Raw genomic sequence first — 19304 nt, forward strand, 5'->3', positions numbered from 1 at the left:
CCAGGTTGCAGAAGTTCACATATCTCTGCTTCAGTATAGTGAAGGTAAAAAAACAACTGCTGCCAGAAATTCTACAAATCCTATATTAATAGTTGCCTGTTGCCCTCCACTTTACAAAAGACCACTTTACAAAAGACAAAAGTGGTTTTTATTTAATACTTTTTACAGTTCAGATGTACTATCTATCCCCAGAAGAGATTGCCATGGATTCCTTCAGATGGCTGCCCTAGTCTCCTGCTCCCTTAAACCATGACACCCGTTTTTCTTTGCTGTCCCAGTTCTTTGGACTTCTCTCAGAGTGCCTGCAGGGTATTGCCTCTCTCTGCTTTTTCAAAGTCCTCAAAACACATCTCCACCCTGCCTTCCCCCTCGAGAACTTTGGCTTTAAACTGTTATAGTCTGATTAAATGCATCATCCAGTTGAGGCTGCTTTGGGTGGTTAGGAGAAAGTACAGTGGTACCTCGCAAGACGAATGCCTCGCAAGACAAAAAACTCGCTAGACGAAAGGTTTTTCCGTTTTCGATTTGCCTCGCAAGACGAATTTCACCTATGGGCTTGCTTCGCAAGATGAAAACGTCTCGCGACTTTGTTTCCTTTGTCTAAAAACAAAGACATGTTTTGTTTATAAAGTTAATTTATTTTCCCTTCAATTTTTGAACTGCTCTTTACAGTATGTGTGACTTTAAAGAGCAGTTAATAAACTGTTGTTGTACCAAATTTGGCTTTGTTTGGACTTTTTTTGACCATAGGAACGCATTAATTGATTTTCAATGCATTCCTATGGGATTTCATGATTCGCAAGACGAAAAATTCGCTAGATGACAAAACTTGCGGAACGAATTAATTTCGTCTTGCGGGGCACCACTGTACTAAACCTTCCTCTACCCCAGAAACTTATTTTTCCTCTCCTGGTGGGAGAAAAACTATTCTCCTTGGAGAATAGCAAAGCATAGGTGTTGAAGCATGCCAAACTTTAAATTGGGGTGGGCAATCTTTTTCAGATCCAGGGTTGTAATCCCTTGTGGGCAACCTTCCAGGGGCCACATTCCAGTGCAGGTGGGGCCAGAGGCAAAAGCAGGCAGGGAAAGGGATGTAAATTCCCCATTTGTGCCATAGTGCCAGGAGCGAGCCAGCAATAAATCACACACAGTAACTGATTGATTAGAAGAGACAGGATCTGCCCAGGAATGCCAGGCCTAATGAGCACAGCAACTCTTCTTTGGTAGGTCTTGCCCCTATGAGGCAGTTGTGGAGACTGAAAGTCCCCACTTTCCCACAGCTGCCTAAGTCTCCAGGGTCCCCCCCCAAGCAATCTGAGACTATGCTGGCGTGCCTGTCTTTGCTCCTCTTGCTTCATGCCTCTCCTGGTTCTGGGAGACCAGTGGGGAAGGGAGCTTGTCACAGCAGGACAGGGAGACACACATGCCTCTTCACCAGCTCAACTTTTTCCGCGCTTTGCCCACTAAACACTGTTACCTCTTCAGCTTCTGACACCTCTTCCTTCCAGTCTTCCCCCTCTGACCACTCATTGTGGTCCCACCACCAACCCCAGGGCTCTGAGCCTTCTTCCCTTGGGAGCTACCTTGCTGTTCCTTTGTGTCCAGCTTGTCCACGACACATGGGTTAGCTTTATACACACGCATGTCTCTCCAAGGATATATTCCAGCCAGGTAGAAGCATTAGAGGAGGGTATGACCTGGAGGCCTGCATTTGATCCCTCGTCTCAGAGTCATCTCCCCGCTTTAAATGGTCCTGTATGTCGCCAGCCTTCCCTTGAGTTTCCAAGCAATCCATGGACTCTTGCAGATACCATCGTAATTGCTTTAAACCTCAGTCCACACCCCTGGCTGAAATGAAACCTGAATATGTGTTTGGCTGCCTCTGCTGATAGCCGCCACTCGCTCCCTTAAGTTGCTCCTTCCTTACCTTTGTTCTCCTCTTCTCCACTGTCACAAACAGATTTGCAACCTGATCGGGGACCTGTTTTTTCCCCTCATTGTTGATACGAGCCGCTACAAAGCGCCATGTAAAAAAGGTGCCGCGATGTGAAAGGATAATAAAACGAGCAGCGACAGGTGCTGCACTGAGCGACACGATGGAAGTGGGATGGCACGGCCGTGGTTTTTGAACAAATGCACCTGACACTGAATGCAACTTGCAAATGAGGGAGCAAAAGAACTGGGTTGGGAGCAGTGGACAGAGAGAGTAGTAAGTCGTGGTTTAGTCAGAGGATGCATTCAGTTCTCAGTTGCAGCACTTCTTTGCAAGCTTTTGCAGTTCTGAATAAGGTGCTTGCAACTATGTAAATGCAGGGCTCGCTTACAAATGGGCAGCAGATCTAAGAGTTGCTGCAAAGGCCTCATAAGCCCTGGATTTGCTAAACACAAGTTTTGACAGTTCTTGCAGAGGGCTAAAGAACTGCTGGAACTAGGAAATGACTGGCAGTGTAAAGCTTTAAAGTTGCTGCTCACAAATCAGCTATGAATCCCTCTGCTTGCGCCTCCAGAATTGTAAGCTCAGCACTTAGTGAAATGAAGGCAACGGACTGTGTGTTTTTATGTGTTCAATTGTCACTTTGTTGTTGTTTCCAGGATACCCCTTATGCCACTCACAAGCAGCTGCTGGAATAGGGATGGACAAACCTTTGGTTTCTGTCGTTTATCATTTTTTTCAGACTTGGGCTCAGATCACCAATTTTCCGCATGCTTTTTAAAAAAGTCTTCATTAAGATTCGCCAACATGGTAGTGCAAGTCTCTCCAGATACATATACACACACTGTTGTATTTGATTTTGCCTGATTTTCACAATTTTCCTATTGCAATGCATTTTGTATGTTGTTTTTACAAACATGCGTGTTTTTACACACACTTTCCTCATTTTTGGCTGGAGAACTGCATCACAAAATTCGGAGAAGTGCGAATTTTGAAGCATAAGCTGTGTTTTTCGGTTCACATGTGGAAAGCGAGAATTCAGTAGGCTTGCCTTAAAATCCAAACTGCACTGGATTTCTCCATGCCTATGTTGAAAGCAGCATCTGTCTTGAGCCCTTTCCTACTGTGTACCTTGGGTTACATACCCTTCAGGTTACATACGCTTCAGGTTACAGACTCCGCTAACCCAGAAATAGTACCTCGGGTTAAGAACTTTGCTTCAGGAGGGATGAGAACAGAAATCGTGCTCTGGTGGCACGGCAGCAGCAGTGGTGCTTCAGGTTAAGAACAGTTTCAGGTTAAGAACGGACCTCTGGAACGAATTAAGTACTTAACCTAAGGTACCACTGTACGTCTCTCACCCCATGCCATGATTCCATCCTGCTACATGCCCAGCGCTGATTGAGGAAGATGCCTGTTTTGGTGAAGTTTGTAAATTATCTTACACAGGAAGAAAAAACTCTGTAGGGTTTATAGTGGCAGACCTTCAGTTTCACCCCAGCCAGATTGTATTACAGAACTACAGTTTCCTCTTCCCTTAGTCTCATCATCACCTCCCTTCCACCATTTCCTGCTCCTTGTTATTTAGAAAGTCATTTATGAATGACATTGAATTTGAGCCGAGCAGTGAGTTGGCCAAGTTGGCCGACGATGCCAAATTGTTCAAGGCGCTTCAAAAGGAAAGGGATAGTTTCAGAAGGATGTGCCCAAACTGGGTGAACAACGGGCAATAAAATGGCAAATGTCCTTTAGCATAAGCAAGTGATGCACATTGGTGCAAAAAAGCCCCCAACCACCCTTATTTCGCATGTACGCTGATGAGGTTTGAGCTGGTGGTGACTGACCACGAAAAGGACCTTGGTGTCATGGTGAGCAGCTCAAAGAAAACATCAACTCTGCAGTCAGAGGTTTAAGGCAAATTCTACAACAAGGATAATTAGGAAAGGGGTTGCGACTGAAATGAGATTGAACAAATCTATGGTGTGATCATATCTGGAGTACAGTACTGAGTTCAACTCTGGTTTCCACAGCTCAAAAAGAATACTATAGAGCTGGGAAACTTTCAGAAAAGGGCAAGCAAACTTACCCCTATGAGTAAAGGTTACACCATTTAACCATTTAACCGAGAGGCTCGGACATATTGATGGATAAGTAACCAGGCTTTGAAAGGTTACTAGGCATGAAGGCAACGTTCTACCTCCTCCAGTATTAGAAGCTGTAAGGCTCTGATTGCCAGTTGCTGGGGAGTTGAAATGGGTTTCCCATAGGCCTCTTGTTGGCTGCTGTGGGGTCTCTGGTCTGCTGTAGAAGGGCTTTGCTAATGCTCTTTTCCCTCCACCATTATCTGAGGGATTGCAAGAAGCTGTTCTTTTATTTCTGAAGTTACAAAGTATGACATTTCCTGATGTCAGGTTCCTACGTGGCCATAGTGTGCTGGTTTTCCACACGTGGTAGAACGTGAATCCTCTGGCACCAGGCATCAAACTTTAAAATGAACTGTGTGTGACTACCTGGACTAGCCCCCATTCCCTGGACAACGGGGGGCGCTGTTGTCTAAACCACTGAGCCTCTTGGACTTGCCGATCAGAAGGTCGGCGGTTTGAATCTGCGCGATGGGGTGAGCTCTCGTTGCTCTTTCCCAGCTCCTGCCAACTTAGCAGTTTGAAAGCACACCAGTGCAAGTAGATAAATAAGTACCGCTTTGGCGGGAAGGTAAACAGCCTTTCTGTGCGCTATGGCTTCCCTCAAGGTGTCCCATTGCACCAGAAGGGGTTTAGTCATGCTGGCCACATGACCTGGAAAGCTTTCTGTGGACAAATGCCAGCTCCCCCAGCCTAAAAGCGAGATGAGCGCCGCAACCCCATAGTCGCCTTTGACCGGACTTAACCGTCCAGGGGTCCTTCACCTTTACCTTTTACTAGCCCCCATTCCCTGGACTCCTCATTTACCACACTTAGCATACTGAGGCATGCAAGTGATTATGGCAGGGGTCAGCAAACATTTTCAGCAGGGGGCCGGTCCACTGTCCCTCAGACCTTGTGGTGGGGGCGGACTATATTTTGAAAAAGAAATATGAACAAATTCCTCTGCCCTACAAATAACCCAGAGATGCATTTTTAAATAAAAGCACACATTCTACTCATGTAAAAACACGCTGATTCCTGGACCGTCTGCGGGCCGGATTTAGAAGGCGATTGGGCCGGATCCGGCCCCTAGTTTGCCTACCCATGGATTATGGGATGCATCCAATACAGCGCTAAGTTGAGGTCACGTGGTGGTTTATCTGTTCTGTTGCAGAAATGTTCTGTGCTAATGGGGCGTGCTTGTGCAAAGGAATATGGGAGGAGGTTGCTGGCGACTTCGCTGAACAACAAAGGGTGCAATCTGTTGCACAACTTTGGGTTCCTCAGTTGTGCAATGTTAAAACTCTCCCTTTGCGCTAGCGGTCAGAGAACGTTGGACTACCGCCATTATGTGACAGGTGAGACTTCTTTTATCTGTACAGCATGTGATTCTCTGAGCTTTTGATGCACACGGAGTCTCGTAAGTAAGAAAAGCAAGGGGACAGAAACAAGAAAGCTTTCCCTGTTTTGGTGCTCTTATTAGAACGAACTCAACGATAACAGAATGCTTTGCTTTAATACTCGAGTTACATGAATACCTCACATTATTACACGTATGAAGCCAAATACGACGCTAACTTAGCTGCTTACAACCTCAAACCTTACTCCTGATACACATTCCAATAAATTTATTCTGTAAAAACAATAGTTTTTTGTGGTGTTTTTTTCCTTGTGTTCCCCCCCCTCCCCATGATTTTTTTATTTTTTTTTGTACAGTAAACTTTTCAACTACAAACCTTGAGTACGCGAAAGATGTTCCAAGGACAAGCATAACAAGGATTGATAAAAACTGGACTAAACCCATATGTTTTCACAATAAAAGCTGGCATTGAAAAATAAATAAAATTCTCTATTCTCACAATAGCAACAATAATGTACACAGAATAATGGATTTTGGAATGCTTACTTACTAGTCTAGATCTAGTTTTGAAAGTAGGGAAAAAAACAGAAAAATGATGGCAGGATCTTTTCTTTCTTTCTTTCTTTTCCTTTTTAAGCCTTTCAGGTTGGGTTCTGCTTTTCAATTTGATGTTTTGGTTTATTTTCCCATAGGGTAATTATTATTTTTGTTTTTTAAAAAACACTATCAGGCGCTTAAAAATGGAAGGCATCCGAAAAAGCTCAAATTTGCTTTGGGGTTTTGAAAAAAAGCTCCTTGTATTCATCTAAAGAAACACAAAAGACTTTCACTAACTCCACATATAAGAACTAAGTCAGAGAAATTTACGTTACATCATGACCTTGAGAAGTATTAAGAGTATAGCTAGCTAGGTATGTCTAATAAGGAAAGGTATTTTCATACAATATGGACTTTTTGAGCAGGAACGCAACTCAAGTACATTTTGCCAGGTTTTAAAACAGAGATGGCCCTCTTACGTCTTCTAGGAGGGGAGTCTTTTACTCTCCAGACAGTGGCTATATAGCATGTGATTTTGGGCGTGGGTATTTTTCTGCACGTAAATTTTATTGTTTCATGAATGAATGGGCATGGATCCTTATTCAAGATGGCGCCATCTTGACTCAAGGGCTTTACGGAGATCAGGCATACCGTTACATACAAATATGTACATTTACATGTCGCATACAAAAAATCCAAAAAAGAGAGATGGGGAAATATCTCCTATTTCATAGAACTTGAAAATAGTATTTCTTCTTTTAAATTTCCTTACAAACGAAATTGTGAGCAAATATTTTGCACTATATTGACTGCAATTTGGCGGGGGAGGGGAGCACGTGAAACTGCCTAAGGAACGAAATCTAGCTTCTGCGCCATCTGCTGGCCACCCCTGTTTGCAAACCAATTGTAAAAAAAAAGTAATAATACACCAAGAATGGAAAAAGAGATTTTTTTAAAAAAAGTCATGGTTTGTAAGTAGAATAAAGATTCTTGCGGTTCTTTACCAGAGGGCACTTTATTTCCAAACGTTTTTAATGTTACTGCTTTTTTTTTTAAAGAAAAGGAAATTTCAGAAAACGGTTTAAAGTTTGGAGTTTTGGCCCTTTTTTGTGGGGGAAGGAGGTGTCAATGATGGGCGCGTTGGCAATGTTCTTGCATGTCACATTTGCTGGAAAAGAGCGGGGTTTTTTTATTGTTTCGCGTGCGATTAAATAAAATGACGTTCAGAAAAGGGAACCCCTGGGGGTTGGGGAGATAACAATGAAGTTGAAAGTCGTTTCTGAGAACAGGGTGGATAGGAATGTGACCTAAATGTGCATACGAACAGATATGCTGCTGATGAACAGATGTGCTGACTTCTATCAAATCCAAGAATTTTAGACAACCAAACATGTAACCTTCTTGTGTCTTCCCTTAATATGCAGCAGTCAATATGTTGGTTAAGTCTGGGGGGGAAACAGGAAGAATATATGAATGCCTTTACAAATATGCATGCAAACAATTCAATCAGCATTATGTTATCAATTGGATATAACATCTTCAAAGTGAGGCCTTTGGCATGGTCCTCCAGGTGTTGAGCCTTCATCCCTGACCACCGGCCAGAACATCTGGGAGGCCATAGAAAAAGATGTACCGTATTTTTTGCCCTATAGGACGCACTTTCCCCCCTCCAAAAATGAAGGGGAAATCTGGGTGCGTCCTATGGGGTGAATGCAGGCTTTTGCTGAAGCTTGGAGAGCGAGAGGGGTCGGTGCGCACCAACCCCTCTCACTCTCCTGGCTTCAGGAACACATCCGCAGCCTAGGCAGCCCTGCGGGAGGTCCCGCAGGGATGTCTAGGCTGCGGATAGCAGCCTGCCGCCCCGCAGGGGGGGGCGCCCTGAAGCAGAGCGCCCCTGGCACCGGGCAGACATGGGCCAGCCCCACAAGCTCGGGGGACAGCAGGGAGGCGCAGCGCCACCATCCCGCTGTTCCTCGACCTGGTTCGGTTTCCCTGACCTGCTTTTGGGGGGGGAAATAAAGGAAAAAATGTTTTCCTTTATTTCCCCCCCCAAAAAAACTAGGTGCGTCCTATGGGACGGAGCGTCCTATGGGACAAAAAATACGGTAGATTTCCATCTGCAGTTTATGTCTAACTAAACCCTCTTCCAGATCCTGAAGGAGCTTCTCTATCCCTATCGTTCACTGAGGTCCTTCTCCGAGGGCCTTCTAGCGGTTTCCTCACTGCAAGAAATGAGGTTACACGGAACCAGGCAGAGGGCCTTCTCAGTGGTGGCGCCCTCCCATCAGATGTCAAGGAAATGAACAACTATCTGACTTTTAGCAAACATCTGAAGGCAGCCCTGTTTAGGGAAGTTTTTAATGTTTGTTGTTTTATCATCGTGTTTTTAATATTCTGTTGGGAGTCGCCCAGTGGTGGGGTATAAATAATATATTATATAAAATAATAATATATTATTAATATCCTTGAAAGCTTATAAGGGCAGGGTGAAGGACTCTTAAACTAGGCCTCTCTTCAATATACAGTCATACCTCGGGTTGAAGTAGCTTCAGGATGAATATTTTCGGGTTGTGCTCTGCAGCGACCCAGAAGTAACGGAGCATGTTACTTCTGGGTTTCGCCGCTCGTGCAGTCGCTCAAAATGATGTCACGCGCATGTGCGGAAGCGGCGAAACGTGACCCGCGCACGTGCAGATGTGCAGTCGCATCTTACGTTTACTTCAGGATGCGAACAGGGCTCCGGAACGGATCCCGTTTGTATCCAGAGGTACCACTGTACTAAATTTCTACAGTTAGGGGTACTACGTTTGACAACCGAGGTTTGACTGTATTCCAGTGGCAATAGCAGATGCAGCCTGACCACAGTAGAAGGGCAGGAAAGGTGAAAGCCCCCTACACCACATGCTACAATCCAGATTAAGGGCCCCCCACCTGCAATTTACTTTTAAAAAGACACCCATGCAACTGATAATTACGAATCATGATGCATCTTCTCTGTGCCATGGGGGTGACACATGTCTAGTTCTGGAATGACCATGCTACTGCTGCTAGCTGGTTTATTTATTCTTTTAATACAGCACCATCCCTTTGCATCTAGTCACACCAGATTATGGCCACACAATACATTTAAAGCACTTTAAAGAGCCCTGGCTTCCCCCAAAGAATCCTGGGAAATGTAGCTTGTTAATCCTAGTGAGAGCTGCTGTAAGACCCCACTTCCCCTCACAGGGCTACACTTTCACGAGTTCCCTGGAAAGAGGAATTGATTGTTAAACAGGGTTGCCATATTTCAAAAAGTGAAAATCCGGACACAAAAGTTGTTGAGCTATTTTTTAGTTTTGCCCAAAGGAAATTCGCCAAAAACTATACTTAGGACATGGGTTGCTGTACATTCGGATTTCCCCGGGCATTTCAGCGATTTCCGCCCAGACACTGCTTCCGACTGCCGTATTCCAGCTATGTCCGGGAAATTCCGGATGCATGGCAACCCTATTGTTCAGCCACTTTGGGAATTACAGCTCTGTGAGGGCAAATCACAATTCTCAGCACCCTTAACAAACCACACTTCCCAACATTCTTTGGGAGAAGTCGTGGCTGCGGAAACGACATTAGAATGCTTCAGATGTCATGGCCTGCGTTAAAGTAACCCTTACCCCTTCACTAGTTTTCTGCGAGTCTGAAGAGGTGTTTCTTGTGTCGTTGCCTGCTTCCCCAGCATCGGAGCTGCTCTTATTTTCTTCCTCTTTGCAGTCCTTGTCATCTTCATCTGCAGGAGATTTCCGTGACTGCTTGGAAGATTTCTAAGTATATCCATCAAGGGGGAAAGAAAAGAAGGCAGTCTGTATTTAAGCATTGTTTACTTGGATGTGAGAATACAGCAGATTCTGCCGGGGCAGTTTCTGGGTTCAAGTTCATTTCCATTTTTGTCCCCTGTTGTTCTGAAGCGGGTGCAATATTGTTAATTACATTTATATCCCAACTCTCCTCCAAGGTACTGAAGGTGACAGATATTATTCTCCCCATTTCCCCACCACTCTCACTATGGCCTTTTGTGGTAACTTAGGCTGAGAGGTAGCGACAGGCCCAAGGTCATCCATTGAGACTGATGGAGAGCTTAAATGCTCTTTTTGTGAAGAAGAAGATCAAACCCATCCATTCTGAATGAAATCAGCCCTGAGTGCTCACTGGAAGGACAGATCCTGAAGCTGAGGCTCCAATACTTTGGCCACCTCATGAAGAGAAGACTCCCTGGAAAAGACCCTGATGTTGGCAAAGATGGAGGGCACAAGGAGAAGGGGACGACGGAGGACAAGGTGGTTGGACAGTGTTCTCGAAGCTACCAGCATGAGTTTGACTAAACTGCGGGAGGCAGTGGAAGACAGGAGTGCCTGGCATGCTCTGGTCCATGGGGTCACAAAGAGTCGGACATGACTAAACGACTAAACAACAACAACAAGCCCAAGCAGACCCATCTTGAGAAGAGCTTTGAAGTTCTTCACCTTGTCTGCAAGGCCTACTTGACACACCAACTCTGGGAGTGTCCTCTCTCCTCAGATCACTCACTAGCCATAGAGCAGCTCCAAGGGGTGGGTATATGCAAGTTTTGTGTATGTAAGTTGAACCCTTCGAACCAAACCCACATAAGATGAGGGGTTATTGTAGTAAGCCCCTGGAAGTTCTCCTGTTAAGATGGGAATTGAAGTGGGTTCCCAGGAGGTAAGACAGAGTGATAACAGCAAGAACCTTTATTGTACTAACAGAGCTGGACAACAGGGGCAAAGCAACTACTTTTATACATTTATGAAGGCCTGGGCCACTCCCAACGTGATTGGCTGTCTAAACTTTCAAGCTGCGAATCACGACTCAGAGTTTAAGGGCCAATGGCAGAGGCTCAAATCCTGAAATGTTCTATGATTGGATGTCATGTATTGAATCAGAACACAGGGGCTCAGAATCCTTAGTCCAGACTCAAGCTCAGGCAAACACAGACCACTGAATACATAACAGGAATGTGACATTGCATTATTATTATTATTATTAGTGTCATTATTCCATACTAATGAAAAAAAGAAAGCACTGCTTATGGGAAACAGCAACAAGAGCAAACCTCATGAATTACCTTCGAAGTGTAGGATTTTTTCCGTTTTGAGCCCGCTTTTTCGTTCTTTCTTTTGCCTTTTCCGTCCTCTTCTACCCGGTCACCTTCCTCCTCGCTGCTGGCGTCTGCCGTATTCCCTCCTTCCCCCTCAGTTTCTGATGAACTTTGTTGCTGAATTGCCTTTGGAATGAGACAAATCGTTGCAGCTTGTTTAGGCCTTTGTAACATCCCATATGAGGGAGAATCTGATTTAGAGATATTGGGCACTTTCTACCATTCTACCCAGATGTGAAACAGCCCTACTGTACAGATTGCCTACTTCTAAACAGAGCGGCACGTACTCAGTGCTAACACATGCGGGTCCCACTATCTGAATGCTCGTTCTAAGAAAATCCACTCATCTGAACGCAATGAATTAGTACCCAAATTTTGCTATACACACCACAGATTCAGATAACCAAACAGCTGGACCTGCGTGTAGTACAAATAAGCAGCCTTATTATTTGTTTGTGTTTTGCTAGTCCACGGCAGCCGTTTTGCGTGTCGAGGTCCCCAGGGCCACCCCAATAACTCACACATCACACAGAATTTTTTGTTTAAGATTTTTGGCATAATTTTGGCCACAACTTTATTGAAATACAAATTTGTGAGTGGTTGCTTAGGCATTAGTTGCGACTATCTGCCCCCACTATGGGGGACAGACTGACATTCCACACGATGCGAAAGTCAGAATAGGGGAATACACTTGGGGGTTACGCGGAGCAGGGAACCTGCCCTCACCCCAAATGCAACCAGGAGCTCATTGCTATGGCCCGAGCCCCCTTGAAAGAGTGGACAAGCAATAGTTAGCCCCCAATTCCTTTAATGGAATCCCTTGCAGCAGCAGCATTAGAGGGGCAGGCACTCAACCTACCAAGGGCAGGCACTCAACCACTTCCCCTCAACCAACCAAACCATAAACCAATGCCTAACCGCAACCTTACAAGTTGTGATTTGCTACGCAGTAGGCAAAAACCAAATGGCCCCAGCCAATCAGCCAGATGGACAAAATTCCTACCGGGCCCTTGCCCCAAGAGCAGATGACCCCATGACAGGCATAGCAAGGTCAAAGCGAACAACCCTAATTCTAGGGGGGGGATGGGCAATCCGATGCACGGTCGAAAAGAGGAAGCCCTAGCCTCGTGCAAGGAGTTTTAGCATTTCTGGCTGCCAATCAACAAATGGCAACATTAACTTCTTCCCAACAACAAGGGAAGCCCCAATCGCATCAGTGGCCAACGAACAATTAGCCCGCCCCCAACTTTGGAGTGTCCTGGCAGCCCCCACCACAACACGTTCTCTCCATGAAGGAGAACACACCTTGCCATAAACTCTGGTGGGAGAGATCGGATGAATAAGGGAGCATTCCTTCCTTCCTTCCTTCCTTCCTTCCTTGTCTTTTGCAAAGTTGTAGTGGATTTCCCTGGGTTTTTTTCTTCTTCATTTGGGAGTCAAAATTTCATGGTTGGGAACGCATTAGAAATGTTTCCATAGGAATCAATGGAAATTGGCAACTCGTTATGCAAACGCTCACCTAACAAATGATTTTCTGAGAACGTATGTGTTCAGATAGCAAAACCTTCATGTACTTAAAACAGATAAAAAGGTGGTGCTGTTTTGGGGAAAGGGAAGGTTAAAGTGATAGAGTTGGTTCCTAGAGAGGAGAGAGAGATTACAGAGGAGACAGCGGCTAGACAATCTAGAAAATGGCTGACCCATCTATGTAGGCCATAATCTGACCCTAATAGCAATGGGGTGTTCATCTGCACCAGGGGAATTTTTTACAAGTACCATTAGAAAGAAAGGGGAAAGGGGGGAAAGGGAAAGGGAAAAGAAATATTTTCTGAGTTATGAACAGGGAAAACGTGAAGGGCTGGCTATTTTGCTAATGCCATTGTACAGGTGTCATGTAACAAGTCACTAAACCAAGCAATGTGGAAGCTGCCGCTGACATTTTGTTGTTGCTGCTCCAAAATGTAACCTCTTTTTCTAGACCTGACAGGCGGTGGGATGAAAGACAATGAGAAGGACCCAGAAGGGCCCCCAACCATTTGCAATCTTATTTTCACACTTCAATGGTATCTGAGATTTCAGCAGGAATTGCCTCCACACTTCCTGGCATAGCTTCTCAACCACAGGGGTCAGACACTTGTTCTTCCTTTTAAAAAAATTCAGAAATGAAAGCTCTGCTTCTCCAGAACTTGAGATCTCTGCTCACTATCAAATCCTGTGGTTTGCCCCATCTCTCATGGGTTTGAGGCATTTTTAATATTTATTGTATTTCTAACTTGTCTTTCCTCAGACTGGGCCCAGAGAGAGGGAGAAAGGAAAGTACAGCGTTTACAAACAAACAAACAAACAAACAAACAAACAATTGGAGCCAACACTGCTAGTTCTAAACCCCAAACAGAAAACATGATGCTTCTCAATAAGACCTAGTCTTATTATCATCATGGATTTGGCATATTATAACTCAATGCCCAGAGGCATTGTTGCTGTAAGATGCTTCCTGCTAACTCTAGACACCTCTGAGGCCCAAAATTGTCTGTACTTTGGTAAATGTGCCCTGAGAGAGGCTTAGCTGAGAAAAGCTAAAAGAGAAAAGAAACCATTCCTACCTGGTATCCAGTAAACTTGACACCGGGGTTGTTTTCGATTTCCCACAGGCCTTCGTTAAATCCTTTTCGTTTGTTCGATTTCCCAAACTTGTCTTTATATTCTTTGTATGGGAAGAGATCTTTAGGCCCCAGAAAAGCACTGCGGTTTAATGAAAATGACAGTCAAATGGTAGTTCCATATGCTATATTAGGTACAGTAATATGATAGTCATTGTTAGGAGAAATTGGTCCCATGAAAAATGGAACTAGTTAGTCTTGATTGTGGCTTTATTCAGACATCACAATACCAAACCATGGCTTGCGGTCAGACAAAACATAGTTTGGAGCTGCATGCCTGCTTTCCGTTTTCTGTCTGCTCAGCAATGTAGCCTTCAGATGCTGCAGCCTCTGGAGGAGGAACAGCAACTGTTGCTATGGTTTGTCAAGTCAGGCATCACAACAAACCATAGTTATCACAGACTAACTATGTATGGAAGTGAGAGCTGGACCATAAAGAAGGCTGATTGCCGAAGAATTGATGCTTTTGAAGTATGGTGCTGGAGGAGACTCTTGAGAGTCCCATGGACTGCAAGAAGATCAAACCTATCCATTCTGAAGGAAATCAGCCCTGAGTGCTCACTGGAAGGACAGATCGTGAAGCTGAGGCTCCAGTACTTTGGCCACCTCATGAGAAGAGAAGACTCCCTGGAAAAGACCCTGATGTTGGGAAAGATGGAGGGCACAAGGAGAAGGGGACAACAGAGGACGAGATGGTTGGATAGTGTCTTCGAAGCTACCAGCATGAGTTTGACCAAACTGCGGGAGGCAGTTGAAGACAGAAGTGCCTGGCGTGCTCTGGTCCATGGGGTCACGAAGAGTCGGACACGACTAAACGACTAAACAACAACAACAACAACATGGTTTGCGAGCCTCATGTTAAAGTGCTGATTCTGGTTTTGTAACCAAGGAGAAAATATGGGTTTGTCAATTCATACAACATACCATGCAGTTTCCTTAACCATGGCTTGACCTGATGTCTCAATAGAGCCTAACCACAGCCTCATTAATATCAATAGCGTTTAAGTGTGGCTAATCTAAATAAGGGCACTTTACAATGTTGGTTCGTTCTTCCTACTTTTTATTTTGCTTTATAATCTTGCTTCCTGGTTCCAGTCCCAGTGGTTACATTTGGACAGAATGCTGGCCATCAGCCAAGATTAAGTAAATTATCTAGCCACTTATTTCAGACTTCAGTTTTATCCCTCTCAACATCTGAAGATCTCAGAGCTGATTATAGTATTTATGCACTGTGTATGTATTGGTAAGCCAAGAAGAAACCTTGGCTTCAGATCGTGGTCTGGAGAGAAACAACCCTGTTATGCTCAGGCATAACACTATGGCTGTGTACAACATTATTATTTACTCGGGCTCCAGTGTGTTCCCACTGGTGGTATTGGTTTATTGAATATATAGGGGGAAATTGTGTACAGTAATAATAGTAATAATAATAATAATAATAATAATAATAATAATAATAATAATACCTCGCCCATCTGGCTGGGCCTCCCCAGCCACTCTGGGCGGCTTCCAACAGGATATTAAAAACACAATAAAAGATCAAACATTAAGAACTTCCCTAAACAGTTGGCAACATTAAGATATATTCAACAGTGTAAATAAGTTTTGATGGATGCAATAATGGAACACTGAATGGTTGAGTTTATGTAAAATATGCAGGGATTGATGATACGCAAAATGAACCATGGAAAGAGAAGAAGGGAAGTCATTTATATTTTAAGGATGTTTAAATGAGTATTCTAAATGGTAAAACAGAAAATTTAATTTCACACACACACACACACACACACACACACACACACACGATGTGTCAATGTTACTGCAAACCTGGAACACATTACACATGCAGACACATTGTACTCTTATCACCCTAACAGAAATGGATGGAGATGCCAAACAATACCAGTGGGTGTATGTTAACTCTGCACTGCTTCCTAACTCTATGATTAGGACACTCTGCAGCGCTATTGCAGTTAAATGTTAGGTGAACCTGCCCTCCTGTGGTGAAACTACACATTGCCACTTCCAGCTGCCTGCAATTTGCTGCCTGTCCATATTGGGGTAGCATTGGTGAAAATCTTTTAGTCGCATAAACGTTGCCGGTTTCCTTGGCATTCAGAAAGACCTTTGAGCTAAGACCTGTGGTTGCTTAGTGGGGAGCAAAATACAATCCGTTGCAGAAATTTCCCTCCCTGGTACGCAGGATGGTGGCCCCACAAACAAACGAGATCAAGACGTATATTTTTAGCTTGTTTCTAAAATGCAATTCGGGATAACAAATGTAAGGGAATCACCTACAGTCACAAACTGGTAGCAAATCTAAACGCCTGCTTGACCGAACACCACGGGAGCAGGGGCAAAACACAGCACTCATAATAACGCTAACAATATATAGATAGATTAGATAGATAGATAGATAGATAGATAGATAGATAGATAGCACTAATAATTATCAGTACAAACCGAGATTAACAACAGCATCAAAATACTATTGGGGATGGTCCTCTTTGCAGGCCGCAACAGACATCTTTAGAGCATTCCGGCCATCTTTTTGAGCTGCAAAGGTGGCAACCTGTTTTTGTAATGGTTTTATTGTGGTCTGCCAACAGATAGCAAATGAAGAAGAGAAGAGTTTGGATTTGATATCCCGCTTTATCACTACCCTAAGGAGTCTCAAAGCAGCTAACATTCTCCTTTCCCTTCCTCCCCCGCAACAAACACTCTGTGAGGTGAGGGAGGCTGAGAGACTTCAGAGAAGTGTGACTAGCCCAAGGTCACCCAGCAGCTGCATGTGGAGGAGCAGGGAATCAAACCCAGTTCACCTGATTACAAGTCCACTGCTCTTAACCACTGCACCACACTGGCTCAGTCAGGGTCTGGCCAGCTCTTGCTGCCAAAGGGTTTTCCCCACAAAGCAAGCTCTGAGATCTCTATACAAGCGAGGAGGCAAAAGTAATGCACTACCTCAGGGATGTCCAACTGGTCGACCACAATCGACAGGTAGATAGCGGTAGATCGCGGGCTCATTTTCCTATGCGAGGGGAAGAGAGCATCGGCGCAGGTGCTGTCCTGACCTGGCAAGAGTCTCTTGTTGCTTGGCCGCTGGCACTGGTGTCCTGCTAGGCCGGTGTGTGTGAAGCCCTGCCAGCAGACTGCATCAACTTCACTCCAGCAGGTGGCTTTGTGGATCCCTGGGCATGCCGGTCTACCCATGTGATTGGGCCCTCGTGGGAGCATCACCAGGGACAAAGGCCCACCTAAGCACTGTAGGTGCGGCGAGAGCAGCGGAGTGTATATTCTTTTGTAAGTGATCTATGGTGTGTCCCCTAAAAAGCAGAATAACTGTGGCTTGCCCCCCTAAAAAAGGTCAACAATTTTGGCTTGCCCCCCCAATGGGTAGATCACTGCCAGTTTTTAATTCCGGGAGTAGATTGTGAAGTCTCTTGCGAGTTGGACGTCCATGCACTACATCAACTAAGGTAAAGGTAAAGGGACCCCTGACCATTAGGTCCAGTCATGGCCAACTCTCATCTCGCTTTATTGGCTGAGGGAGCCGGCGTACAGCTTCCAGGTCATGTGGCCAGCATGACTAAGATGCTTCTGGCGAACCAGAGCAGCGCACGGAAACACCGTTTACCTTCCCGCCGGAGCGGTACCTATTTATCTACTTGCACTTTGACGTGCTTTCGAACTGCTAGGTTGGCAGGAGCAAGGACCGAGCAACGGGAGCTCACCCCGTCGTGGGGATTCGAACTGCCGACCTTCTGATCAGCAAGTCCTAGGCTCTGTGGTTTAACCCACAGCACCACCCGCATCCCTTACTACACCAACTACCTCCCCACAAACACAGGTCCACTGGGCAAGTGCGATGATAACGCACAGCCATGTGTGTATATGAAGAAGTGTGCATGCACACGAAAGTTCATACCAATAACAAACTTAGTTGGTCTCTTAAGGTGCTACTGGAAGGAATTTTTTTATTTTGTTTCTACTTCGGCAGACCAACATGGCTACCTACCTGTAACAAGCACAGCCATATGTTGTTTATGCAGAATTTTGCTACATATTAGTGTGGATTTCAAAAATTCCAGTGAATAAAAATACATTAAAAAAAATCCTGACTTATAAACATCACTGAAGTATTCATAAGCAACTTTGTGTGTGTGTGTGTGTGTGTGTGTGTGTGTGTGTGTAACTCAGTTCCGGCACCTCTCAGACGGGTGGCACTGCCATCATAAGAGAAGAAGGGAGGCATTCATGGTGAGTTCTGGCACCTTTTTTCTAGAAAAAATTGCCCTGTTACAATTATAATGAATTAAGTCTGTATACTGCCCTTCATCCAAAGATCCAAGGGTGTTTCACAACAGCAAAATACAAAATAAGAATATAAAATGTGTAATAAAACAAAAACAAACCAATAAGGCTCCTCCCACAAACACATTTAAAGAGCCATAGATTGTATATTGAACCAAAGGCCTAGGAGAAGTTTTTGCCTGGTGCCTAAAGATATGTAGTGAAGGCACCAGGCAAGCTTCCCTGGGGAGAGTATTCCACAAATGTGGCGTCACCACAGAAAAGGCCTGTTCTTGCGTTGCCACCCTCCAGACGTTTTGTGGAGGAGGCACACAAGGTGATGAAGGTGATGATTGCAGGGTTGGTGCCTATGGGCAGAGGCAGTCCTTAATAATAATAATAATAATAATAATAATAATAATTTGTATTTATATCCTGCCCTCCCTGGCCGAAGTCGGGCTCAGGGCGGCCAACATCAGATATATAACATTAGTATAAAATCAAACAATAATTAAATTACCTCCTAAAAACAGGTCAAAATCAAATTAAAGTCTAATTAGATGGCTTTCCGCAGGGTTAGGATTGGAAACAATAAATGCTCATACCTTGAGGTATTGTGGTCCTTAGATATATCTGTTCCATTTCTGTCATGCCCTCCCTCCCTCCCAAGAAACATAAGGTGGCAAACAGCCAAGCAGTAAAAAAAATACAATTAAAATATTGTTTCTATATAGTGATGAATTGCTACTTAATTGCTCATTGCATATGTATTTTTAAAAAATAAAATAAAATTACAGTACATTCGCTGTCTTGTTAAGTGGATCAGTCTAGGCCAGGCTTCCTCAACCTCAGCCCTGCAGATGTTTTTTGGCCTACAACTCCCATGATCCCTAGCTAGCAGGACCAGTGGTGAGGGATGATGGGAATTGTAGTCTCAAAACATCTGGAGAGCCGAGGCTGAGAAAGCCTGGTCTAGGCCATAGTGAGGGAAAAGTCTTAGGCAGAGTTTACCCTATAAAAGCACATTCTTTCCCTTAAAGAATTCTGGACACTGTGGTTTATCGCACACAGTTACAGTTCCCAGAAACTACAGAGCCCAGAATTCTTTGAGGCACCGAACGTGCTTTAGAAGTATACAGGCTGTTTGCAGCCTCAACGAATGCAGAAAACTTCAGTCTCCTACCAATTTCAAAGCAAGCTCATATTTGAAGAGAAGCACCGGCCTCAAATGGTTTAAAAGCATATT

General features: G+C 44.5%; 1 protein-coding gene and 1 long non-coding RNA gene across 2 annotated transcripts in view; one reads left to right on the forward strand and one right to left on the reverse strand.

Moving 5' to 3' along the window:
* LOC309518559 overlaps positions 1-19304 on the forward strand; it is a 415023-nt gene that overhangs the window by 381730 nt on the left and 13989 nt on the right. The gene's annotated exons all lie outside the window — the stretch shown is intronic.
* The window catches only part of HDGFL3 (HDGF like 3), a 54318-nt gene continuing 40567 nt past the window's right edge, over positions 5554-19304 (reverse strand). Inside the window, exons 3-6 of the mRNA XM_082198872.1 lie at positions 13709-13847; positions 11073-11231; positions 9607-9753; positions 5554-7398 (exon numbers count right to left, since the gene is read on the reverse strand). Coding sequence (XP_082054998.1) covers positions 7393-7398; positions 9607-9753; positions 11073-11231; positions 13709-13847 — 451 coding nt within the window. The 3' untranslated portion in view covers positions 5554-7392. The remainder of the gene's footprint in view (positions 7399-9606; positions 9754-11072; positions 11232-13708; positions 13848-19304) is intronic.

The sequence above is a fragment of the Podarcis vaucheri genome (assembly GCF_965113315.1).
Source record: "Podarcis vaucheri genome assembly, chromosome: 14".
Lineage (NCBI taxonomy): Eukaryota > Metazoa > Chordata > Lepidosauria > Squamata > Lacertidae > Podarcis > Podarcis vaucheri.